This window comes from Microplitis mediator, chromosome 1, assembly GCF_029852145.1.
Source record: "Microplitis mediator isolate UGA2020A chromosome 1, iyMicMedi2.1, whole genome shotgun sequence".
Lineage (NCBI taxonomy): Eukaryota > Metazoa > Arthropoda > Insecta > Hymenoptera > Braconidae > Microplitis > Microplitis mediator.
Window position 1 is genome coordinate 10,488,883 of NC_079969.1, and position 25,544 is coordinate 10,514,426.

The 25,544-nt window shown below is 30.9% G+C and overlaps 3 protein-coding genes across 30 annotated transcripts in view; 1 reads left to right on the plus strand and 2 right to left on the minus strand.

Moving 5' to 3' along the window:
• Positions 1-9,878: 9,878 nt before the first annotated feature.
• Positions 9,879-13,240, minus strand: LOC130672001 (myosin light chain 1). 2 transcript variants are annotated; one of them, XM_057476192.1, is made up of 6 exons: positions 13,081-13,234; positions 12,946-12,973; positions 11,826-12,134; positions 11,678-11,764; positions 11,417-11,481; positions 9,879-10,537 (listed from the first exon to the last, which is right to left on the minus strand). In XM_057476192.1, the coding sequence occupies exons 1-5, from the start codon at positions 13,081-13,083 to the stop codon at positions 11,450-11,452; spliced, it is 459 nt and encodes a 152-aa protein (XP_057332175.1). In that variant the 5' UTR covers positions 13,084-13,234; the 3' UTR covers positions 9,879-10,537; positions 11,417-11,449. The 2 variants fall into 2 exon arrangements, with proteins under 2 accessions (XP_057332175.1, XP_057332167.1); XM_057476184.1 differs by lacking the exon at positions 11,417-11,481 and having other exon boundaries at positions 13,081-13,240.
• Positions 13,241-14,185: 945 nt separating this feature from the next.
• LOC130663400 (uncharacterized) lies at positions 14,186-15,756 on the minus strand. Its single transcript, XM_057462599.1, has 3 exons — positions 15,697-15,756; positions 14,689-14,818; positions 14,186-14,610 (listed from the first exon to the last, which is right to left on the minus strand). Exons 2-3 carry the CDS (start codon positions 14,768-14,770, stop codon positions 14,186-14,188), a joined length of 507 nt encoding a protein of 168 aa, XP_057318582.1. The 5' UTR covers positions 14,771-14,818; positions 15,697-15,756.
• A 119-nt stretch (positions 15,757-15,875) lies between these two features.
• The window catches only part of LOC130671831 (protein unc-80 homolog), a 28,083-nt gene continuing 18,414 nt past the window's right edge, over positions 15,876-25,544 (plus strand). For 10 of the 27 annotated variants that reach the window (XM_057475941.1, XM_057475957.1, XM_057475996.1 and 7 more), the window contains exons 1-21: positions 15,884-16,376; positions 16,474-16,522; positions 16,625-16,651; positions 16,723-16,743; positions 17,024-17,169; positions 17,251-17,407; positions 17,474-17,696; positions 17,770-17,864; positions 17,927-18,007; positions 19,404-19,478; positions 19,558-19,682; positions 19,753-20,001; positions 20,065-20,446; positions 20,536-20,684; positions 20,921-20,950; positions 21,220-21,349; positions 21,405-21,596; positions 22,719-22,854; positions 22,911-23,279; positions 23,345-23,886; positions 23,958-24,280. In XM_057475941.1, coding sequence (XP_057331924.1) covers positions 16,291-16,376; positions 16,474-16,522; positions 16,625-16,651; positions 16,723-16,743; positions 17,024-17,169; positions 17,251-17,407; positions 17,474-17,696; positions 17,770-17,864; positions 17,927-18,007; positions 19,404-19,478; positions 19,558-19,682; positions 19,753-20,001; positions 20,065-20,446; positions 20,536-20,684; positions 20,921-20,950; positions 21,220-21,349; positions 21,405-21,596; positions 22,719-22,854; positions 22,911-23,279; positions 23,345-23,886; positions 23,958-24,280 — 3,587 coding nt within the window. In that variant the 5' untranslated portion in view covers positions 15,884-16,290. Of the gene's footprint in view, positions 16,377-16,473; positions 16,523-16,624; positions 16,652-16,722; positions 16,744-17,023; positions 17,170-17,250; positions 17,408-17,473; positions 17,697-17,769; positions 17,865-17,926; positions 18,025-19,403; positions 19,479-19,557; positions 19,683-19,752; positions 20,002-20,064; positions 20,447-20,535; positions 20,685-20,920; positions 20,951-21,219; positions 21,350-21,404; positions 21,597-22,718; positions 22,855-22,910; positions 23,280-23,344; positions 23,887-23,957; positions 24,281-25,544 lie in introns of those variants that run through there. The other 17 variants (XM_057476052.1, XM_057476058.1, XM_057476068.1 and 14 more) reach the window with 7 other exon arrangements.

The following is a 25,544-nucleotide window of genomic DNA, read 5'->3' on the forward strand; positions in this document are numbered from 1 at the left end:
TCTAACAACTGTTCTTAATATTAAAGCTAATTAATTAAACTTTAACGTTGAAAATTATCAACCAACTTTCTTTAATAATGATTTATATATATATTAGGGTGATCCAAAAAATAACAAATTTTTTTTTCCTCGGAAACAGGTTCAAAAGTTTCATTTAGATAAAAAAAGACGCCTGTGAAAATAAGAGCTCTTAATATTAACATTAAGAGCTTCCTCATCGCACTTTTCTATTTTCCATAAGAATAACATGGAAAATATTTTTTTTACGTCTTCTGATTTTTATAAGTAGCTAACGATGTGTCATAGGAATAATTGGCACGCATGTTTTGTAGGGATTCGAATGCTCTACAAAGAAAGATTCTTATCATTTTTAAAGGAATCTATTTGTTCAAAAATTATTTGAGGTTGAAGTCGAATTCATATTAAATTTTGAGATTTTCTTACTTTTCCGGCGGAACTATCAGACCTATTACAAAATATCATTGGACCTTTTTTGTAGACAATTTTATTCCCTAGAAGTTATTTCTAATAAAGTTTTTTCGAATTCCGCATTGTTTTCTATAGAAATATAGAAATATAGAAACTATAGTTATTTTTATTTTAATGTCATGCTCATAAAAAAAATAGTCTTCTGATCGATTTTAAGAGCTTGGAAAATAGAAAAGTGCGATGAAGAACCTCTTAATATTAATATTAAGAGCTCTAATTTTCACAGGCGTCTTTTTTTATCTAAATGAAACTTTTGAATCTGTTTCCGATAGAAAAAAAAAATTGTTATTTTTTGGATCACCCATATATATAGATATGGGTCATTTCATGTCAAATCGACCAATAGTTGGATTCGACTCCTTTCGATTTGGACGAATTTTGGTCAGAAGTTTTCTATTACCATATAACGCAATTCTGTCAGGGGAAAAAAATTTGAAAATAGATAAAAATATAACTGTCAATAATGGTCTTTTTCTTCACATTACAGTCGAATCGCGTTATAAGTCCGCCTACAGGGGTGCAGGGGAATATCTTTCTAAGAATTCCTGTACTCCCACTTCTGTTCAGCAGTTGAATGCCGTAACTCACACTTCCCTACTTTGCAAGCGTGTGAGTGTGTACATGATTATTTTCATAGTCATAGAAGGGGAATGTCTTCCAAGAAATATAAGTCGGCGGACTTATAACGCGATTGGACTGTATTATGTCAGTAAGTGAAATTTTTTCTGCTGAAATTTACAAAATTACGTGATTGTTTAGCTTTACTTGGCAGGAAAATTAAAAAAAATAAAATTTTTTTAATAAAATTAAAAAATTCATATTTAAAAAAAAAAAACAAAAAACACAGTTCTAAAAATTTCAGAATTTTTTAGAATAAGTACAAGGTGTTATTCAAAAAAAAAAATTGAGCCAAAAATTTAATGACGATCGTCATTTTTAACGATTTTTAAGAATTCAAAATTTAACAAATTTGTCATTTTCCAAATTTTTCATTTTGGAATATTTTTTTTTCATAGCCCCAACTATCCCCTTTAAAATAAGCTTCAGATAATATTTGTAACTATCATAACTTTCGATATATTTGAAAAATAAAGTTGGAAAACTGAAAAAATCGCGAAATTTTGAATTTTGCATAACTTCTGGAAAAAAAAATTTAAAATTTTTTTCCTCTGGCAGTATTGCGATCTATGGTAATAGAAAACTTCTGACCAAAATTTGTCCAAATTGAAAGGGGTCGATTCCAACTATTGGTCGATTTGACATGGACCCATATACCTTGTTAGTTTGTAATTAATTTACATTTAACTAATGAATACAATGTTACTTGTAATAAAAGTAATTTTTTCAATTGAAAATACTTGACATGATATTGATTTATTGATTTAGTCATTTATTGTATTTTTTTTAACCATTATTAGAGAAAGTTGGTTGATTATTTTTAAAGTTAAAGGGTCATTTTGAACTCCAGATCATATGATTGGACAGTGTATGAGTGTTAAGCCAATAACACCGAACGGTGCAAAAGATAACTCATACCGTGTTAAAAGTACACCTTTTGATGTTTCACACCGAAAAACTTTTACACCGTCATTTCACATCGAGGACGCCGTTTAAAGTTATCGGAAACCATTTTCACACCAAAAACTTTTTTCAGTGCAGAATCTTGATCGGTTGTAGAAAATTATGAAACATATTTAAAAGTAACTTTTTTGGAGCAAGTATTTGGGAAATAAATGTACTTTGACATAGAATCAATAAAAAAAAATATTTATTCTAGTAAAGTTGAAAATTTTTGATAAAAAATTTAAAAGTCAATGAAAAATGTGATTGGTTTCTTGGAAATATCAAGTTATTTGTAGCACTTTAAATTCACTCTAAAACAAGTGTCTTATACTTTTTTCAAAAAATTTATAGCTATTGAGATATTTTGAATTTAAAGTTGATCGCAGTCTTTTAGCGCCTACCCATGCAGGAGCTGCCAGAGTTGAACGACGGGGTCCTATATTGGCCCATGCTTGGCTCAATATTGGGTACTAAGTCCTGGCCATCCCAATCATTACCCGAGCTTGGGCCAAGACTGGGTTCCCCCATCTTGACCATTCAATGGCAAGCCGGACTTATCATATGACCGTTAGGGCAGAAGATTTCAAATATATTTATTTAGTTATGTAAGCAAAAATTTAACTTGGACTAGTAAATATATCATCTAGACCACTACAGAGATGTCTGATAAACAACAACAATATTTTTAACGCTTTATAAATAACAATACTCGAAATACAATGTAATTTTCGACAAATTTCTTAAAATCACGACATGTCTGTGTCTGTCGCAACTGGGTTGTAGTTTTATGCAAACCTAGCCCGGGGTTAACGTAACATCGCGCGTGTTTGCTGAATTCATTCTCTCAATCTATAGACAACCGAGGAACTCATTCTCTATGACGAGTGATTTATCCACAATCGAGTCCTTACTTCTTAACTGCAATCACATTATTGATTCCTTTCCGATCACGAATACAATTTTTGTTTCTGTTTCAGCTTATCTTTTATTTTACCTCGATACTGTTCATTCTCAATCTACAATCCACAATAAAAATTATTTTTAACGGTGTCAGAGTTTCCAAGGCCGGTTTTTATCATTACTCCGTACTCGGTTATAAAATATTAACTGACTATATAACATATTTATTACCAAAAAATATGTACATAAATATAACCCTGCCCAAGACTTTCAGTGTCTCCGTATTGATCCATCAGCACACGTTCCTCAACATTATTTAATTTTTAACCCGAAAAATTTATCAAAACAATAGACCAATTAGTTACAAACCTTGCTCCTAATTCACGCCATTACTGTAATACTGTAAGTTATCATAAAAAATGATTTATCACGAAAAGTTGAAGCTATTTCGTGCGTGGTACCAAATCTACACGCACTTTCAAAGTAATTAAACTTTTTCGAACCACTCATTTAATATTATTTATAATAAACGTTATTATTATTTTTTTTTTTAACAAACGAAATCGGTGATTGAGGACTCGAGAACTCTGATAAGCGATAAAATAAAAAAGTTGTGTAAAAGTAAAGATCGATTTGTTGACTGAACATCATGTCAAGCCCGAGCTATTTGAGTCTGACGTAAAAATCGAAGGTAATTCAATTTACACGCCACATCTCAAATTATCGGACACTTATACGGCTTTGGGTATCCAATAGTTTAATTAAATAAATAATAAATTGAATTGACTATCAAGTAAACCAGTAAACAATAGATAAATAAATAAATAAATAAGAAAAATAACTCCCAATAGGAATGAAATAAAATGAAATAAGGAAGATGCCGGTTTATCGATCTAAATAATAAACATGCGAGGTACTGTGCATTATGATGATACCGATAAGTGTTATCTGTATCAACGTGGACGTTAACCTACTTAATTCAAATATTATTAAATATTAACGAGCACAAAGTTCAAAGTTTTAACAAATAACTTTTACCTTTGAATTAAGTGCAATTTTAATTAAATACCGAAATTTAAAGTTATTAAAACTACTTACTAGTGACTACTGACTAATGACTTGTGACTATAAAGTTATTTGGCAAATGTCATGCAACTTACAGAATTAGTTAACTGTCTAAAAAGAGCTTGATAGCAACTGACAACCCTAGTCCTTTACAACAGACTGCCAGCAATATCCTGGGTCTGCTCCTGCGCGGAACCCGATTCTAGAGCCATCTAACCCAACCCTGTAGGCCTTCATGCCTTCTTGTATTCAACACACCTACGCTTATACCTTTTTAATATCCCCTCAATCAACACACCTTTATATTTATAATAACAGGTACTGCGATGTATAAAATCCGATGGATTTTTAGTCACTTTCGCCTTCAAATATTAAATCGGCTTACGACCTTTCACCTCCAGACGAAAATTACCCTCATGTCACGAAAGTTTAAAGCCCGTGACCTCGGAATTTAAATGAGTGTAGCGGTCGCTATGTTATTTATTAATCTTAATTATTTATATAAATATCACGAGGGACGTGGATGGAATTAAAAGGCTTTATTTTATTACCACACCCCTTCAATTTAAAATCCATCAGCTTAATTAGCTTACTCGTACTACTGTTTTGCTTACAACGAAGCCTTTTACATAACAAATTCATTTTTTGTTCGTGCTCTCTACCAGACTAAGACGCTTCTCATTAATATTATAGGCCTGTTCATTCATTACCTTTTTATTTATATTTTTTAATCAGTTAATTAATTACGTCTGTGGAAATTTGTTGATGGAATAGATAGATTACCTGCAACATAAATTTAAAAAAATTATTAAATCAACTGTTAGGCAAAAAATGGTCAAGAAAAAAAAAGTAAAAAAAAAAAAATCAAGAGAAAATCAGGGGAATTTTTTGATCACTGGCTTTTCAGAAAACTGTCGTACCGGCTGTTGACATTACGGAGGGCTGAGGGCAAACTACCCTCGAGATTTTGCTTATTCTTGATGCAAACTGCCCTCTATACTTAATACCAGGAAACAACTGACTGAATTTTTAAAAAATCTCACCGTAAAAAAAGGGTGAAATAACATAAAGAAATAGAGTCTAATCCACAAGAGGAAGCCATAAAAAAAAATTCCCCTTGGCTACTCATGCTTGGATCGATTACCACATCCGCAACCTTCGTCTTCCCTGTACTTATACTGAGACTGAGACGAAAAAAGGAATTAAATGAAATGGTAATTTTTGACTCGACAAATGTCGACATAATTTTTTTTTTTAATTACGTTACAGTCCATTAGGTCTTAGAACTGTCTCGGTTAGAAATAATCGGTAATATGATACTCGTACTATTGTTGCCAATTTGTTACGCTTCATATCACGGTAATAATAATATGGTAATAATGCAAATTTATATTTTTTTTAAGGCGTGTCGAGATTACCGAGATCATATTTTTGGCCTTCTCTGAAGAAATCGTACAAAAAATATCATTTTTTGTACGTATTCCCGGAAATATCATTCTTACATGACTTACTTATCTAGGAAATTTACACAGTAAAAAACGAATCGTCAAACTGCAAAAAAAAGCGTGTGTTAAAATTCTGAGTGTTGAATTTTTAACACTTTTGTGTGTCAATTTAACGCACAGTATTTATCTTGTTTGAACTGTCGCAATCGATTGATTTTTTAACACACAAAAATGTTATTTTATACGAAAGTAACACTTTTCTATGTTACTGTCAAATCAACACACAAAATATGTTTAAAATAATGTCGACTATTACGAAAGAATTCTTAAAAAATTTTTATTTTTAATATACACGTGTGTAACTTTTTTTACACTTACAACATGTTATTTTTGATTTTTTTGAAGTTAGGGATTTTCGAAGTCCCAAATAAATAGACTTTTTTGGCGAAACATCATGATGGTATTTTTTTCCTCAAAACCTTATATGTCCTCTTTGAAATCCCGTTTGAAATTTGAAAATCGGTTGTTTAGAAAAATAGTTATAAATTTTTGTTTGTTAAATGACGGTTTAACTGTTTTTCAGCACTTTTAACTATTTAAATCGATTTTTAATCAACTAAATCTCGATATAATTGAATTTGCTCTTTACAATTCTCTTTGACATGAAAAAACGATAAAATTCATGTGCCTAAAAGTCAGATTACTGCTTTTAGAACGATTTTACGAGCGAAAATCCCGTGGGGTAAATATTTACCCCGATTAGTAGTTCTAGGGTTAAAATAATAAAATAACATATAAATAAGTGTAAAATGTTTGTTTTACACATGATATGTGTTGATTTTGACGAATCCTTTTTTATTGTGTAATTCTCCACAAAAAAATATCCTGGATAAATTTACCATGCATCCATCAGTTTCCCTTTTCTTGTCTTTTCTTAATATTTCATCAACGACAGCCATTTGAGAAACGTTCTATTTAAATACTCAAAATCAATGACCGCCGTAAAAAATAATTCTCTCGCTGGATGCTGCGCGTGAGTAGCAAACTATCGATTTAACGTCTACCAACCCCTGTTATATACGTCTACCCTTTATGCCTGCCCTCTCAAACGCACCTTGCTTTTTATTTACAAGACATTCAGTTCTTCTCTTTACAAATAAACAACTCGTAATCCATTAGCTTCCGTTCAATATGTATATATATAACTATAATATTTACTCAGGCACATCAAATATATAATTTAGATAAACAAATGATAAATGATTATTTTTCGAGATAATTTATCTGACGCTCCTTAAAAAATATTATTTAATGCGAATATACAACTATTGTATAAGTATATACATCCACGACAATATAAATCCTCATGCTTAAATGTATGACATCATCTGTCGTTGAGTTTATTATTATTATTATTATTATTATTATGCCGCCTTCCGACTAGACTATCTGTGCGGCGACATAACAACTTGTTACATCTACAACTAATAATTAATCCATAAATATTTATTACAGCCATTGAATTAAAAAAAAAAAAAAAGATTTATTTTTTCTTCGTACAGCAGTTTGTTATCGATTAAATCGTTAAAGTCATACGAGTCGATAATTACTTGTTCTAGTTAATTACTGGCTCTGCGAGCGATATTAAGTGATATCGCGAGATAGTTAAAAAAAGGAACAATAATTTTAAAACATACTTCTAGTAATAGAGTCGTCAAGGCCGCGAATAGTTGAGTCAGGTCAGCGGTTCGAAAAAGACACTATTGCATAATCATTATACGGTAGCAATTTATTATTAAATTACTAAAGGTAAAAATCTGAGTAAAGTCTATGATTGGATATTTTATATAAATTTTAAAATATTCTCATAAATATTAAATGTGGTCGATGAACTTGTACTTGGTATTGCGGACATTTATTATTTTGTCTCCTATCCAAGTTTAAACAAACCAAGACATATATATATATATATATATCATATATGTATGTAAAGTATTTTGCTGAAAGAGTTTGGTCGATAATTTTAACAAGTTGAATTAGTTTTTTTGAGGAGAAAGAGAACGAGGAGGATTAAAAATAAACTATTTAATTGGGTTGAATGATAGCTGGATATTGAGTTAATTTATTGTTTCATTTTTTCAAATATATCGGTTTATTTATTTACAATTATTTATTGTTTGGTAATAAAAATGTCTCAGGGTTAAATAAACGTCTGGTTAATAGAAATGTCTTTTTTTTTTTGTTAATTTAAAATTTTAATTTAATTTATAAGAACAAAATGTTTGTAATTAACAATAATAGTAATTTAATAATTAGAAATTTCTTGTTAAAAAAAAAAATGGACTAGTTGATGTGAAATAAAATATAACCACGTGACTCGTTAAGTAGAAACAGACAGTATTAGCAAGACTCGTAACAAAAAAAGGTCATAGGTCTATTAGCAAAAGTGATAAATATTAGTATTGTCTTAAAATACAAAGTTAGGGCAATGATCTAACCAATTACACTAGACAGATTTGAGATTAAACTGAGGAAATAACTCACTAGCATAATTAAGATTAATGAGTTACGTGTGGGCACAATAATTTAAAAAATTTTTTTTACTATTTTAATAAAAAAAAAAAAAAGCTCTAATTATTTTGCGACTTTTTCTGAGGGTAAATTATAATATGTAGGCTTTAGATTCTAGGATGTGAGAAACGGATGAGAGTTAGGTCACGCGACCTTCGTGATTAATTCAAATCAATCAATCTCATAAGCATCGGTTGTCACCCTCACGAGTCTATTGTCTATATATATTTGTGTCGCGTGCAAGTCTACGTTAAATTGTCTAACGATTAAGTAATTGCCTAAATAATTTAACGCCTACAATTTTCAATTTACTCTTATTCTTGCTCTTGTTCTTATACTTGAGTTGAAATTCTTCTTAAGAAGTTTTTCCACTTCCGTTAAACTCATCAGAGTACTCGAGCGTATCGAGTGTCCCTTTATGGTCTTCGATATATAGATCGCAATTTACAACAATGTTTCTCTGCACACATGTCTACTCTATAACACTTGAGTGTAATAGGCGAAATAAATTCTATGACTCACCATGTCACCATCAAATAATTAAAGCATTTAAGGAGTCTTGTTATTTAAATAACTTTCGCCGATTTAATTGAATATTCTCGAGAAATCCGCATTTATTTCTATTAAACCTCGGCTATCTTTTAAACCACCAGTTCTACGCTTACTTTACTCAGGACTTTTTGTAGAAAAATTAATTTCCTACAAAAAAAGTATGTAGAAAATTAATCATAAAATTATTAGTTTTAAACATATGAGTTTTTTAATTTTATAAAAGTAGATCTTTTAGATTAACTAATGATTGATAATTTAACCAAGGTATTTTTTTATATAAAATTTAATTTCCTAAAAAATATTTAATTATGTTTTTATTGATAAACTCATTGTTTAAGCCGCGACATCGTTTGAAATGAATGTCATTAAAAGAATACACAATTTTATTGTTTATTCTTAAGACAAAATATTAAACAGGTTGAAATGATGATTATTGGGTGATTGTAATCTTAGATTAATTGAATGCAAATGTAACCAAGTGAGAATATTCTCATGGCCCCGTTATTGAGGCTCATGACCGTGGATCTCAGTATTTTCTCAACTCCGCGGAAACAGATTTTGAATCGGAAGTATCAGGTTGTTTACAACCTTAACATTTGTTACCAACCTGTTTGAATCACTTGTCTAACTAGTTTATCTCTACAATTACCAATTCAAAAATCTCCGACGCCTTGTACCTGTTTTATTTATTTTTTATTTTTATTTTCATGGCAAGTGTTTGTCATATGGGAATTTGAGCGCTTGCGCGAAAAAATCCAAACAAATCATTAAACCAAAAATTATTTTTTTACAAAAACGTGTTCTGTACTCAGTTTTATCGCGTGTTTGATATTTATATATAGATTTAGATCTAGAGTAAAATATTTAATTAAAATTACCTGCTCGTGATGAATTCTGTAATCTATTTATCTCTTCACCTTTGACTTGGACGTCAGTCATATTGAAAAAATAATAAAAACCAAAAATTCACAAGGTAGTTTAAAACACTCACTTTTAAAATAAATAAATTTATTGCAATTTAAAACACTCCAATAAATTTACTAACTTAATTATTAATTATAAATACGAGACAACTCGCGCGATAGTTTCGTCGCGTTTGAAACCAATTCATCAACTGCCGGGTCCCGGATAAAATTCAACCCACACCCGTGCATCCGAGTGAATCCGAGCATCACCGAAGCTGCAGTGACGTCATCTCAAGTATTCATAACATATTTATTTTAAATTTATTTACTATTAAGTGTATATTAAATTAAAATTAAAATAAAAAGGGTAAAAGAAAATATTAACAAATTATAGTTAAAATTTTGTTGAGCTTACGTGTTAACGTAATCACTTATTTTATTTAATTTAAATAACAGATTGTAAGTAAAATAAGTTATTTTATTTATTCCAGTACAATGTTGTGTTGTTTATTAAATATTCAAAAAATAACAATTATTATTTTTATGTAATTTTATTATTATTTGAAAGACGTAGACAATTTTTTTTTTTTTTTTACAATTTTTTTATTTTTTCGCTAATCAACATTGAGTAAATTAAATAAAATAACGGCGCTGAGTATTTTTCCCATGAATTTTTTTTTGTTGTTTTAAAATGAAATTTGTTGATGAAAATATTTATGAGACGAGGAACCAAAAATATTTTTTAAAATATGATTATGATGATTGTTAATGTTTTTTTTTTTGTTATAATTATCATTATTATAAATATTATTATTATTATTATTATTATTATTATTATTATTATTATTATTATTATTATTATTATTATTATTATTATTATTATTATTATTATTAATAAATAATTTATTATTTAAAATGTTGGTGATGACGGCCGCCGATTGATGTTAACTTGCTCATTATTATTTATTTTTATTACCAAAATATTTAAATAAATTTATTCGGCTTCTTCTTCAGCAGCTGCTCGATCGCACAATCGACGAAGAAAAGCTGAAATAAATAATAATAAACAAGAATTAGCATAAATTAACGACTGGCAAGAGGTTTCGATAATAGTTATAGATCGTTTCCACCTCTTTGTAAAAATAAAATAATAAAAGTTTTTAAAGCACAGTAAAAAAAAAGCCTTCGTGTGATATTTGAGTGAGACATTGTCAAGCCACAGCAGAAACAGATCAAAGTCAGATAGAAAAGACAACAAAGGTGAATTTTTTTGGTGTTTTTTTTAGTAATTGACAATCGTGTCTGCTTAAACTGATTATCGATTCTCAGTATCTCTGCAACTCTGAAACCTGTCCTATAAATTGAATATAGGATAGTAAAAAGCTCATAAAATCATTGATAAAATGTTCATTCATTTTTATTTTTATATAATTTTCTATTTAAAATTAAATTTAGCATATAAATGATCTTATATGACCACATATTACTATATGTGATCAAAGGTATTTATATGTACAATATATGTTTCTATGTTTAGTCAATTTTTTTTATATATAGTCATATGTAACCAAATACGATGATATGTGTCTAAAAATGACCATATATGATCAGAGGTAATTGTTTATAAAATATATATAATACCATGTTTATTTAATTTTATACATATATATGAGTCATCTTTACCATATATGATCATACATGAGTAATTTTTGATCTTATGACAAAAATATTGAAATTTAAAAGCATTAAAAAATTACAATTTATATAAATCTGATATATATGTCATATACTGACTTATATGGTCAGATAAAATAAAAAATGAACATTTTTATATTATAAAAAAATAGTAAAAGATTTTTAATAAGAAAATAAAGGTTTTAATGAAGCAGATAAAATACAAGGAACGGTCGGAAAGGGATTACTCACGATAATATTTTTTTATATAGACGCCAAAAACCCCTACAGTAAGACCATCATTTTCTTGAGCATAGCTGTAAAAAATTAACAATTCGGGATAACAAACGGGACTAACTACTTATTTTTCTACTTTCTTTTCCTACACTGGGGGCTTACATCATTTTAACATTTACGGGTACGTGCTAGGGTTTTTTTTAATTATTACAATTATACTGAATTATCTAATACTTTATTTAAATAACAATAAATAATAATAGTAATAATACTTACGTGCATAAGGAATAAATCCATCTTCGTCTTCGGGATCCATAGTTTCGGATAAAATTTCTTCTACTTGAGCGTCTTCCAATTTTTCACCTTGTCAAGTAAATTGATGATTAGTAATTTATAATTTACTATACGTTTATTTAAAACTTACCAACAGTTACAAGCATATTTGAAAGTTCAGCGGCAAGCATGGTACCGTTTTCCTGTTTGTCGTATAATTTTAAACACTCGAGAAAGTCTTCGTATGTTCCCTGATCTTTGTCGTTTTTCAATTGCTCGAAAATTGGTAAAAATTCTTCGATCGTTAATGTCTTCTCTCCTCTCTTGGTGGTGCCTCCCATTTTTTCGATTGTCATGTTCGTGGGGTTTAGATTAAGTGCTCGTAATACGTTTCCAAGATCGACTGCGTCAATTACGTTGGTACCATCGGCATCGTAGATCGAGAAACAGAATTCGGCTCCTAATAAATTCAAAAATAAATAATAAATAAATCATTTTATTTTATTCTCTTATTTATATCAGCTCGGATACCCATAGGAGGGCATTTTTAGTGTGTTTGTATAACTGATACCAAAATATATAGGTATATATATATACATGCATCTGTATGTATCAGATCTATTTTTGACTTGAGGAAATTTTGACTCCCACCACAATCGATGTGTCTTCTCTAACTTCCATATCCCTGTTTTAGTTTAAGTTGTATATTGTATACTGGGTCAGATTACCCCTACCTCGTGATCCTAGCCATATAAGAACACACTACCAATACTATTTTTGACACCAACGGCAACGATCACTTTTGGAATCCCAACAATAGTTACGCAAGATCTTTTTTTTTTCTTTTTTTACTCGAAATATTCGAAACAATTTTTTTACTCGATTAATTATTCAAAATTTTTTTAAAATAAAATTTCAAAATTTGTTTACTTGTAAAAATTTTGAAATTTTAATATTTATAAAAAAAAAAACACATCACTTTTATAAAAATTTAATTTTACCCTTTTAAAAAACATTTTGAAAGAAAATTTTTTTATCAAAAAGATGAAATTTTTTTTTTTTTTTAAATTCAAAATTTAAAAAATGATTTCCGTCACAATCACTCACTACTAAAATTATAGTGAAAACTATTTTTGAAATTATTTTTTTGAAAAACCCAAAAGAAATCCCTCAAGTTAAAATTTTTTTTTTTTTTTCACTCATCACGATTTTTTTTTTTTTTTATATTATCGTTGACGTAACAAGTGTAAGGTAATCCACAATTTACTCACTTTCGACCTCTCTGGGACTAAGATTCGCCTGAAAAATAATAAATTCAAATAATTAAAAATTATATGAACAAAAAAATATTTTGAACTCAAAAAAAAAATTTTTAAATGAATAATTAAAAAAAAAAAAAAGCTCACCATTGCTGTAAGAAATGTGTCGGCTTCTGGACGTTGACTGAACGGAGTAAGAACCAGAAATGCGAGCTTTTGGTACCAGACAGATTAATTTTAACGCAACAGAGGGCGTCCTCGGCGAGAGTATTCGACACCCGAGAATCGTGTGGATGTGGATCTGGATCTGGATCTTGTGGGCAAGAATAAGCCGTAGGAGGAGGAGAAGTTAAGAAGACAAGTTAACTTTTCTTTACTGGCAACGTTGTGTTCCAAAAACAGCCCGAGGACCTTCGTTCTCATCTGTGAACTCACCATCTTGCTACGATAAATGGTTTCGGTTTTATTTTAGTGTCAGGGTTGCCAGATCACGTCCCGCCGGGATTACAAATTACAATAAAACTATATATTACGTCTATTATTTATTTAACCAGTTACCAAAACTTAACTTTAATCAGACTCCAATTCGATCTATATATTATTCTTCATGATATTTAATGCAACAAGTTAACAGTTTAACTTCCGGTAAATAAAAACTAGTAAATCTATTTACGATACCCAGTTAAGTTGTCTAGATGCAACCGCGTACCCTGATTCAGCAGTTTACTATTTTTAGTCTAGTGTGTGTAGTGAGTAAAGGAGGAAGAGAGATATTAAATTATGACGACGACGACGACGACGACGATGATGATGTTGCCAAGGCTTTTGTTAGTCGTTAAATACTAAATAACATTTTTTGTCTAAATAATACATCGTATTGTTATTTTTAATCTCCATGCTGAGGTACTCTTGTTTTTCATGTAATTATTTAAAATAAAAATTGAAAAAAAAAATCATATCAATTTTCAGTCAGACATTTTTCTTTTTTTCAAGAATTTTTGACGGAAAAATTCATTTTTTTTTTTCACGAAAATTAAAAAAAAACGAAACAAGATGCGCTAAGACGGCCGATGACCGAGTTGAGTTGCGACACGGCGACTTTTAAATTGATGATTGATTTTTATTGCATCCATTGAACTTGTTTTATCTCCGGGAATAAGCGACACATGAAAAAATAATCGATTAATATTAATAATTTATTTTTATTTAAACCAAACATTTAAATACATAATTAATTTAAATAAATAAATAATTAATTTTTACGTCGATTAAAAGTAAAACGTAAAATTCTCCAAATTCTTCGAGCGAGAGATAAATTTTTCTTTCTCTTCAAAGTACTCAGATCATTTTCAATTACATTTGGTTCTGCGTTTAAACCTTCTGGAGTCACTGGAGTTACTGGAGTTAAGGGAACGACTTCTCCAGGCAATGGAATATTTTCCACACCATCCCCCTGGCCTTTGATTAAAACTTTAACCTCTTTTCCGTCTTTATAGTTCTCAATGGCCTGCTTAACTTGGATTTCCAGCGGGGATTTATTCATGGAGACGACGTAGTCGCCTATTTGGACACCCTGGAGATCATTGCAGAGTCCTTCTGCTAGTTCTGCGACTTTTTGTAATATTTCAGAGATACTCGTGTTGGAATTGCTGCCAGTCAATTTTTCCGTTTCTTGTTCTGAAAAAATATTACCTTTAAATTTAATATCAAATAGATAAGATTATTATTGTTATTACTTTTAAATAAATAAATTACCTTGACATGATATTGAATTATTGACATTTATCATTATTGATGCGATTAAATCTTTGGCAAGAGAATCAGAATTTTCGGACATTGCTTGTTAATGAAAATTTTAGTCATGACAGTTTGTTGTCACGTGAAGCTAGTCATTTAAAAAAAAAAAAAAATTAATTGTTAAGTTATATTTCAACTTAAACAAAAACATTCTATCCCAAGTAGCACACTTGCATTTGTGACATATATAAGATATCAGGTTTTAGTCTGTTTTTTGAATATTGCATGGAAAAAAATCAACTTTAAAAATTAATGTTTGAAATTATAACCCGGAACCCGGGTGTCAATATAGGAAATTTTAACATTTCAAATAATAAATTTTATAATACGTGTCGTCAATTTTCTAAGTATCAGTTACGATTTTTAAAGTTCAAATAGTAAATTTTCTTGCACAGACAATAAATTTTCATACTTATCCTGTAATTATTCACGTTTTGGTCATAAATGAAAAAATTACTATTTATAATGATGGTCTTTACTGATCACTTTATCATTATATTACTCGTCATTCTCAATTTATATAGTTCATTTTTTTCCGTGTGATAAGACACCAACATTTTGACGGAACTATCAGAAATTTATGTCGCCGAAAAAATATCTGCTTAAAAGACTCGACACAATTGACGACAAAAAGTAAATTACAAATAGTGGTAAAATAAGTCATCTAAACGATTTTTTAACTGACATTTCTTTAAGACAGGAAAAACAACATAAATTTTCTATGTCTCCTAGAACCAACATCCGCATGTCTTATTATCTTATTTATACCAAAATAGATGACTTTGAGACAAGAAAAATTTGTCTTATCCTTTTAAAAGACATCTTAAAGTTGTCTGTGTGTTACTTGGGTATTTTATTTATTTTTAAAAATAATTAATTCATAATTTTTTTTCTTTTTCTCATTATGAAAAAAAAATTTTAATCTACGAAAAAATTTTAAAAATTAAAATATAGTCATGTGGGTACTCATTCTACAGGAAATTGAATAAATTGAATGAATTTGAATACTAATTCCTATTATAAAAAAAAAAGCATGTCTGACTAAATAACATTTTTCCATTGACCCAAAAGGTAGATAATAAATTGCGCACGCAGAGAATCATAAGGGTGGTCCAGAGAGCAGACTCACCCGAGATCGATTAACGGCGGCGCATTACCGATTGTCCCCTGGAAAAACACTCGGGTTTCCTCCGCAAGCGCAGTCCTCATTTTCTCTTCCCGACTCCATCGTTGTCGACAGATCCCTTCGAGGGACTCACCAGCTTGCAGTCCCGTGGCATTTCTCTCTCACCCTCGCCTTCTCGCCCCACTGTACAAAACTGTGCCAGTAGGCCGAGTATCACACGTGATTCTTCCTATTAATTTTTATACTCCTGACTCCTTCACGCGTCTCCATTTCTCTTTTTCCAACTCATCTCAAGTCTTGAAACCAAATTCGAAAATTTTCCTCACCACTCAAGTGAAAGTCTGCGTTTTTAAAAATAAAATTGTTAAAAATTACTATTACTACGACACTTGTAATTACATTAATGCCATCACACAATTTATAAAAAATAAATCATGGATAAGCGAAGATCTTTCGATAACGGACTAATGGAACAGGCTCTGCCCATCCCAGTTCAACTTTATCTTTGGCGTCAATTGAGGTAATTTTTTTTTTTTATATCTCATTTCTTCGCTGAGTACTTATTTATTTTAATTCGATATTTTTCTCTTAAATAATAATAATAATAATTTTGATAGACCATTTACCAGAGCGAAGCTCGGAAAATTACACGAGGCATCATGTACGGTAAGTTTTTAACTTTCGTGTTTAAAGTCATCGGAGCGTTAAATGCTACTTTGATATTTAGAAAAAGTTAATAATCTTGATTTATTATTATTTTTTTTTCAGTTCTGCCAAAATGCGCCCGGGCATCACGTGAGTTATTTTAATTTTAATTAAATTTTATCATAATTATAGTGCACTAATTAACTTTATTTGGTACTCAGGAAATGAAAGAAGCCAGTACGGTAAATATAATTTTGTTAAATATTGATATAATTTTATCTCTAATAAAAGTGAAAATACCGACTCTAACTTTAAATTTCCATAACTCGTTAAAAAAAAAATTTTGTTCAAATTCCACAGCTAGAAATCTGCCACAAAAAAATTTTTGACTACTATCCCTATAACTTTTTGACCCATAGTTTTTTTCACTGAAAACCGCTAAAATTTTAAACTAGAGACTTTATATGAAAATTTCAAGCCAAATTGCCGCCTAAACTTGATTTAAAAATAATAAATTTTCAGTCTTTTGAAAAAGTACTCGTTCAAAGTCTCCACAATGAATTAACGCCATCATTAATTGAAATATTAAATACTGTACCACGATGGCGTTTAATACAGACAGCATTACCATACGTATTGCATTCAGCAGCTAATTTACTTTACAACAAGTAATTTTATTTAATTTCCTATCAATAAATTCATTTTTTTCCAAAGTTCTATTCAATTAATTCATTACTTTCTTTTTACAGAAAAGATTTACAAAATATCGGACCAATAGAAACAACGCTATTGTATATTCTTCACTGGTTTTTACTTGACGCCGCTGAAGAATGTGCGGAAACAGATTCAGAACTCGGGATGCAAAATAATCCATTTTATTATCTTTACTCCATACCAACAATTACTGTACGTATTTTATTTAAATTATTTTGAGAGAAAGAAGTTGAGGTGATAAATATATTATTTGTACAGTTATTTGTGTACTTGTTTGCTCCGCTGAGCAACCATTTGAAAGATATTGACTTCAAAAGCAACTTGCGGCTTGAAAATGGAGTTAAAATTTGGGAACCGATGAATGAATATCGACATCCAGAGAACTCATGTTTTACTGCGCACTGCAGACCTAAGCCGAGATCTTTGTGGTGGAAGTCTTCGAGATTAGGAAAGCAGTCGACAGATATTTTTTTTGGCTCACGTAATTTATTTTAGAAAGATATTTATTGAAGTGAATTAAAGGATTTGATTATTTTATTTTTGGGTTTTTTTAGGTAAAAAGAATGATGAAGATGACAGTCCACCGAGTCAGACTATCAGTATGTGTTTTTCAGAACAAAATTTGCCGACTAGTAAACAAGATGATGAAGTAATTCGTTATTTATATTAATGATTTCAATTGGCTGAGGATTAATTTATAAATTCTTTTAGAATAACTGGGTTTCGTCGCCAAAAGATACAGTATTTCCGGAAACTATACCTGAAGAAAGTTCAAGTAATGAAGACGAAAATGTAAGAAATATATTGATGTGGGTACTCGTTTCAGAGGAAATTAGGGTAGTAGTCTAGTAACTCGCGTCGTTTTTCATGCTTTTTTTAAGGGCCTTTTTTTTTAGAAGGAACTAACGAAACGTTTTGCAATTTTAATATGTTTTTATTTACATCTTAAGTTAACAGAAAAAATTTTTTTTAAGAAATTAAATAATTTATTATTATTAGTATCGCTTGAAGTTGCGAAAAAAGCGCATGGATGACCCCGGTGATATTGACTCTTGAGGACATTTAAAATTATAAATTCTTGATTAGTCTTAATCTATAGACATGCCATTCTCGCAGGTAGTAGAATTATTAAATTTTATTAAAAAAGAACAAAATGGCGGGCTTTGAAAAAAAAAGTCATCTTTTTGTCGCATGAAAAGGGTTATATTATGGGAAGTTAGGGGTGAAAAACATAAATCCTAGTTTTGATGAGAACTACAAGTGTGTAGAATAACCAGTTCCCGATGAAAAAAGATTTTATACAATTGTATAAAATTATATACAAAAAATGGCCCGATCCAATTGTATACAACTGTATAGAAATTGTATACAATTCTATACAAATTGTATACAAGTCTATATAATTATAGACAATTTTATACAAATTATATACAATTCTATATAATTGCAATATATAGAATTGTATATAATTATATAGAATTATATACAATTTGTATAGAATTGTATACAATTTCTATACAAATTGTATACAATTGGATCGGGCCATTTTTTCTATCCAATTATATATAGTCTATATATAATTGATAAATAATTCTATACAATTGTATAAAATCTTTTTTCATCGGGTTTAAGTTTGAGACCAATAGGTTGAATAGAAAAAAAGTTAGGACCCGGGCCGACCGTAAAAACGTTGTTCCGAGATAAACGCGTTTAAAGTTTCAGTAATCTTCGGCGCGCAACTATGAGACGTTCTCGAAAACTCGTTGTAACTCTGTTCCTATTTCGAATTTCAGTTTGAAATTTTCACAGTATATGCTTAATATATTGCACTTTCGAATTACAAAAAAAATTTTTTCGATTTTTTCAATTCGAGTTACCAGACTACTACCTTAAATCATTAACACAACGCTATTTATTATTTGTTAACAAAAAATTTTTTTGTTAATTTTAAAAATTTTTAAATTTACGAAAAAAATTTTTTGGTAAAAAAATTGGTAGTTTGGTATCGAGCACAAAATTTCTTTTCAAATGAGTACTCTGATCGATATATTTTGAAAATAATAATTTTTTACTTCTCCGAGAATAAAAAAAATTTTTCTATTGAAGTATATTGATGTGGGTACTCATTGGAGAGGCAATTGACTGAAGAATGTATTTATGATAGTCATTTTGAAACATTGATTTACAGGTAATATATCGGATGCCTTTTCCTGATAACGATAAAAACGGAGACGGAGTTAAAAAAGTTTTTACAATATTTTCAGTAAGCAATTATATTTAAATGATATAAATTTTAAATATTTGTTTATAAGATAACACAAAAATCAATTTTAAATATTCAGGCCGAGGCGAGTATTCTTCACGTAGCGATGGGTCGCTCCAGTAAATCTCTTGAGTCAACGCTGACCATCGAACGAGTAGGATACGATAGATCTGATGAAAAAACACTTACAACTTTACAATTTGGGTAAGTGTCAAAATTTAATTTTTATAGCGACAAGTGAAAACTAATCTTGTAATAAAAATTTTTTTTCTAGGATTAAAAGTAAAACGAAAGCTGAAAAAAATGAAAAAAATAATCAAGAAAGTGCCAAACAAAAACCTGAACCTCCAACCGAAGAAAATGTTCAAACTGATCAAAATGAAAACCAATCGACCCGCGCCTCAGGAGCCACGGTTGACATTCGCGCGGCGACTTTTATGGACGTCGCGGTTCTGAGATGTCTTTTTATTTCTCAGTGGCAAGAGGAAGGAATCTATTGGGCCCTACAATTTTTATACAACCGGTAAGTAGTTAATCTGTAATTAGACACTTATCTTCATACGTAATAAGTAATTTAAATTTTAAGACTACAAAAGATAAATGAAGAAACGTCGATGCAACAAATGCCCCGAAGACGAAGCAATTCATTGCCAATACCTAAAATCGAGGTATCTATTTACCAAAGTCCCGAAAGCAAAAAGAAAGAAGACAAAGAAGTCATCGATATGCCTGCGGATGCCCGGGAGCCTTCAACGATGTCAGACTTGGCAACGATCGCCGATCTGCCTTACAACACTACCAACAAAATTAACGAAGAGGGCAGCCATGTTAGACGTGCAAGTGAGAAAACAAAGAAGCGGATGAAGATGGCTGACTTGAAGGCTTTTGTTGAAACTAAATTACTATCCAAGTCGGAGAAAAATTTAGAGAAAATTGGACACGATGAATCTAAACATGAATTAGAAAAAGTTAATAATTCATTAATATGTAAAAAAAAAAAAAAATAAATAAATAAAACTTGTGCTATTAATTATAAAATAAAGTAAATTCTTTTAAGGACCTAGAATGCCATCGAAGTCTCGATACAGGCGACGATCATTTGACGAGACCAACTTCAACGTCTTCAAGAATTTTTGACGCCCGGGACATTGACCAGATGCTTTACCCGTCAAATTTAATCAAAGGCAAAAGCATGCCGAGTTTAAGGTAATTTATTTTTGTTAAAAGTAAAAAAAAAAATTCTTTTCGTAAATTCTCAAGTTTCTCTAGACGCAAAAACTAGTTGAGATTAAATTTGATAATTAATTACAATAGTTACGATTAAAGTAAGCTAGTTTAATTAAGTGTTTAATAAATTAAATATATACATATATATAAATGTCTATTCTTTCCGTATGTATCTTTTTCTATTCTCTTTGCTTCCCTTCTTGAATAAAACTCAGCTGCTTGATTAACGAGCTCACTGCTGGTGGGTAAGTCATTAACCTAAAAGAATTTTCCGCTATTCCTTATTTTAAATCTTTAAAACCTTGTTAATTTTATTTTTTCTGCTCTTTTTGTATTTTTATCAATATTTGGTAGCGCATGAATACACCAGTCAAATCATTAGGAACTAGACAATTGATAAATTAAAATTTTACAAAAGCCTAGAGAGCATGAACTAAAAATAAATTTATTTTAAACTTTAATATTTAAATGAAAGGTAAAATTTTGAGTTTAATTATTGCGTAATTTGAAATAGATACACTGGAGACACAAAAGTTGAGAGGAAGCAAAGCAGATTTTACAGCCAATCTTGCGCAGCGCCCAATCCGATAATTACTGTCACAGAACATACGCCAACTCCGTCGCCTGATTATTTAAAACGCCAGGTATTGTTTTCTGTGAAATTTTAAAAGAATTGTGTTTATTTCGTTAATCTTTTAGGGTTCAATAGACAGCCAGCTGGACTCGATAAGCATCCACGGGAGTAGATTGAGCTCAGAACGCAAGCCAAGTTTGACCCGATCTCAAACTGATTCAAATATCACATACTTGGGCGATGACATTCCCGAAGCCCCTGGATCTGCGTATTATATCACTAAGGAAGGCGATATTGATTATCAAATCGTTTTGAAGGTAAATTATCAAATCTGCATCACGGAAAAACTAGATAGTACTGGTTACTGTTCTGCGCAGTAATCGTCGAACAATATAGGGAAAAATTCATTTTAACATGACTGATTCATATTAGAACTTTAGTTACTTTTTGAACAGCAACCAGTGCTGTGCTACACAGTATATGAAACATATGACTGGTTATTGTCAAAATAGTCGCCATTAACATCCAGAACAGAACTCAGTCCTATTCCGACATGAACGATTACTAAATTCATATGTATCTTTACTATTCTTGAAAGTAGAAGTCTGTAATTCATAGCTACACGGAAAAAACAATATAGTAGTGGCAACTCTCTGGGATAGTACTGAGTACTTTCTGTAAAAAAAAATTTCAGACAGTACTGTATGCTATCTAGACTGTATCCATTGCTGTCTGAGATAGCACTCAGTACTATCCAGAGAGTAGCCACTAGTATATTGTTTTTTCCGTGTATAATTAAACGTTTTCATAAAATCATCATTAATAAATTTCAATATCTGATAATTTTTTAATATGATAAAATTATTCATGATGGATAATTTTTTCACTGTATTAAGAAGAACCAAAAATATTGCTTATATAGAATTTTTTTAATGAATCGTATGTTAATTAAAATTAACCTATGTGATAAACTAACAAAAAAGTTTTGAGAATGATCTATACATGAATAATAATCTGAGAAATTTTAATAATCTATACAGATTTGAATTATAGACTTCTACTGTCAAGAATAGTAAAGACACATTTGAATTTAGTAACCGTTCATGTCAGAATAGGACTGAGTACTGTTCTGGATGTTAATGACGACTATTTTGACAGTAACCAGTCATGTGTTTAATGTAATGTGTAGCACAGCACTGGTTACTGTTCAAAAAGTAATAGTACGTGTTAAATTATGACTGACCCCTGTTCTAATTTGAATCATGTTAAAATGTATTTTTCCCTATATTGTTCGTCGATTACTACGCAGAACAGTAACCAGTACTATTTGGTTTTTTCCGTATTTAAGTTATCGACTGAAAAATTACCGGCCGAGATAAAAATTTTAATTTTGAGGTTAAAAACTTTGAAACCGATCAATTAAAATTACTTTTGTTCAGGCTGTGCATTCGGTGGCCTTGAGAGACGGTACTTACTGCACTCCGCGAGTTTGTGAGAGTATTTTGAACCTAGTGGAATTGCTAATGGAGATGGGAGTTTTGAAAGAGTGCCTTGAAGAAGAAGCGAGCAATGCCGGTAACTAAAATTAATTATACAATTTTATATAAATTTAAGTAAAATAATTGATCCAGGATCAGGTCAAGATGTCAATGAGAAACCTGAACGCAAGCACGATTCTCCAGTAAATGATCAAGATCCTCGCAATGATCTTGAAGGCCGGAATTGGAATGCCCATGCGCTAATGCTGAATTGCGTCTTCCGCGTGATAAAGCATCTGGGCTGTCCCCACGGGTGCGCGGATGGAATCCGGGGACCTCAAGCGGACTTTTGTCGTTCCCAAGTCTCTACTATGCTGAGCAAGCTCTTCCAGGCAAGCTCGAGACAGTTTTCCCGTACTCTACGATCGATGATCTCAAACCAGCCTATCCCAGATATTCTTGAGCTGTTTCACTCCTACGTGGGCTTTTGCGTGGAACCCAGCTCACTATTGTCACCTCTCAGTAAGTATTTCCTTAAAGTAATCCACGTTCACTAAATTATCGTTATTTACCAAAACTTGAACCAGATCAAAAGAGAAACGTCAACAAATCACCAGAAACGGCGAATCAAACCAGTTACTCGAATAATTTCGGTCTGGGAAGTGGAATCCTTTCAAATAATACAGCATCAGTAGCAGCAACAGCATCTGCTCTAGCTTCTGCAACAGCAGCCTCAGCGACTGCATCTTACGGTGGTCTCAAATACGCATCGCGTACAATCGAAAGCAAAATACTTGGTTGTATTTTCAAATCTCTTGTAACTCGATTCGTTTCTAGTTCCCGCGAGTTTAAGTCCCAAGAAAATATTTCTATTTACTGTGATATAAAACAATTTATAACTTACGTTAAGGAAAATCACGGAGGCGTTTTCCGACGTGTTGCTCTCAGTGGAATTTTAGATTCCTCGGACAAACCAAACAAACGTTGTAACTCTAGTATCATAACCACCCGCGTGATTCGTCATATTCATCAGTCAGAGTTCGATGACGATCTAGCTGACTGTCATTATATTGACGATCGAGGAACGAGAAAGGCGTTTAAAAAACGCAGTACCTCCTCTACAGGCGCGGTAAATATTTTTATTTATTCAAATTCTTTTATCAGGATTAAATTATTGATGATTACTATTTGCAAATAAAGCTACAGAGCTTATTAGAGACGGAGCTGAGTGAAGAAAACGTTAAAGTAAGTCAGAGTCCTTTAGGGAACCTGCGCAAGAAGCATCTGTTGACGCCACGTCAGAGCGAGCGTAATTTAGGAATCGGCGAGACCTGCGTCAATAGAAAGAACCGCAAGTCTACCAGATTCCAGTTTGGGGGGATCGTTAACTGGTGCAGACGCGAATATGGAAGGACTGATTCGACTGATAGCCATGACAGCAGCGAGTCGCCCAGCGAAGGCAACTTTATCAGACAGTCAAGCTTCCATCGCGGGCATTATCGCGTTACCAGACCAGGTCGCGGGTAAGTATTCATTTTCCACATGATTCCCTGCACGCAAAAAAATGAATAATAAATTTTATTCGGATTTTCATTCATTTTTATTATTCGAACAATTAACCCGCATCAAAAAAAGGTAATTAAAAAATAATATGATATTGAAAGCGAAAAACTATAAGAGTGATTCTCTAAAATATATTGATATGAATTGATATGAAAAAAAATAGTCACTCTTGGTCTGTAAATTTTATTGTTTGAAATGATAAATACGTCATCTTGCCATGTAGGTATAGTCGGATTAGTAATACTTTAGGTTAATTCTTTCACATACATTGGAAGCCCACCCTGTTTAGAAAATCTCATAGAATCCAATAGATTCTCATAAATTCCCATAGAGATTTTATAAGAATGAATGAGTTCTATGAGAAGTGCTACAGTTGAGTATAGGGCCTTATACATACAGCTATAAGAATCTATCGGATTTTTTGAGCCGGGCACAAACACAAGTAAAATTTGATTGTTGCAAACTATAAAAACTGACGCGCTTGAGATATACTTTCTATAATTTGAAGACAGTAATAATTATATAACTTTGTATATAAAATCTATTGCTCTTTTGACTATAAACTTTAATGTTCCAAACAACAAATGTTGAAGCTGAAACGTTAAATTATTATAATTTCATTTTTTTATCGACTAAATAGTACTTTCTATTACTTATGACATGATTTATTTACATATACTCTAGTAATACGTGTTTGAGCAAGATTCTGGAGTAACTATCTTGAGCAAGACCCCTAGCTGCTAGTGTCTTTTTCTACGTATGTGTCTTTCGCAAGATCGTGTATCATGAAACCTATGTCAAGATTTGTGCATGTCTTACTCATGGTATCGTACGCAAGAATATTAAAGATGTCTTGAACGCGTTGCAATGAAAAAGTATCTGACGTATTTCTTGCACCAGTATAACTTACATCAGTAGGTACTTACGCATAGCCTGCTCAAGATCTGCTCAAGGCTCAAGGTCAATCTTGAGCCTTGAGCAACCCATGCGCAACTATTTTCAACTATAGTCTTCCTCCAGAATTGAGTTATAATCTGGCACGACTTTCTTGTGTAAGGCTTGCACTAGGCTTGCAATTTAAATCTGGTCACAAGTATCTGCAGCAAGACACATACATAGAAAAAGACACTAGCACTTATAGATCTTGAGAGCAGACTTGCTCAAGAATTGAACAAAATTGTTATATGGAAATACTTTAGGTTAATTCTTTCACACACATTGGAA

Coding starts and splice junctions, on each gene's coding strand:
- LOC130663400 (XM_057462599.1), bottom strand. CDS start 14,770: ATGTCCGAAAATTCTGATTCTCTTGCCAAAGATTTAATCGCATCAATA. Junction 14,611..14,688: donor TAATTCAATATCATGTCAAG/GTAATTTATTTA, acceptor ATATTTTTTCAG/AACAAGAAACGGAAAAATTG.
- LOC130672001 (XM_057476184.1), bottom strand. Junction 11,765..11,825: donor AAATATGCTTGTAACTGTTG/GTAAGTTTTAAA, acceptor TTACTTGACAAG/GTGAAAAATTGGAAGACGCT. Junction 10,538..11,677: donor TGGATTTATTCCTTATGCAC/GTAAGTATTATT, acceptor TATTTATTTCAG/CTTTTCTTCGTCGATTGTGC.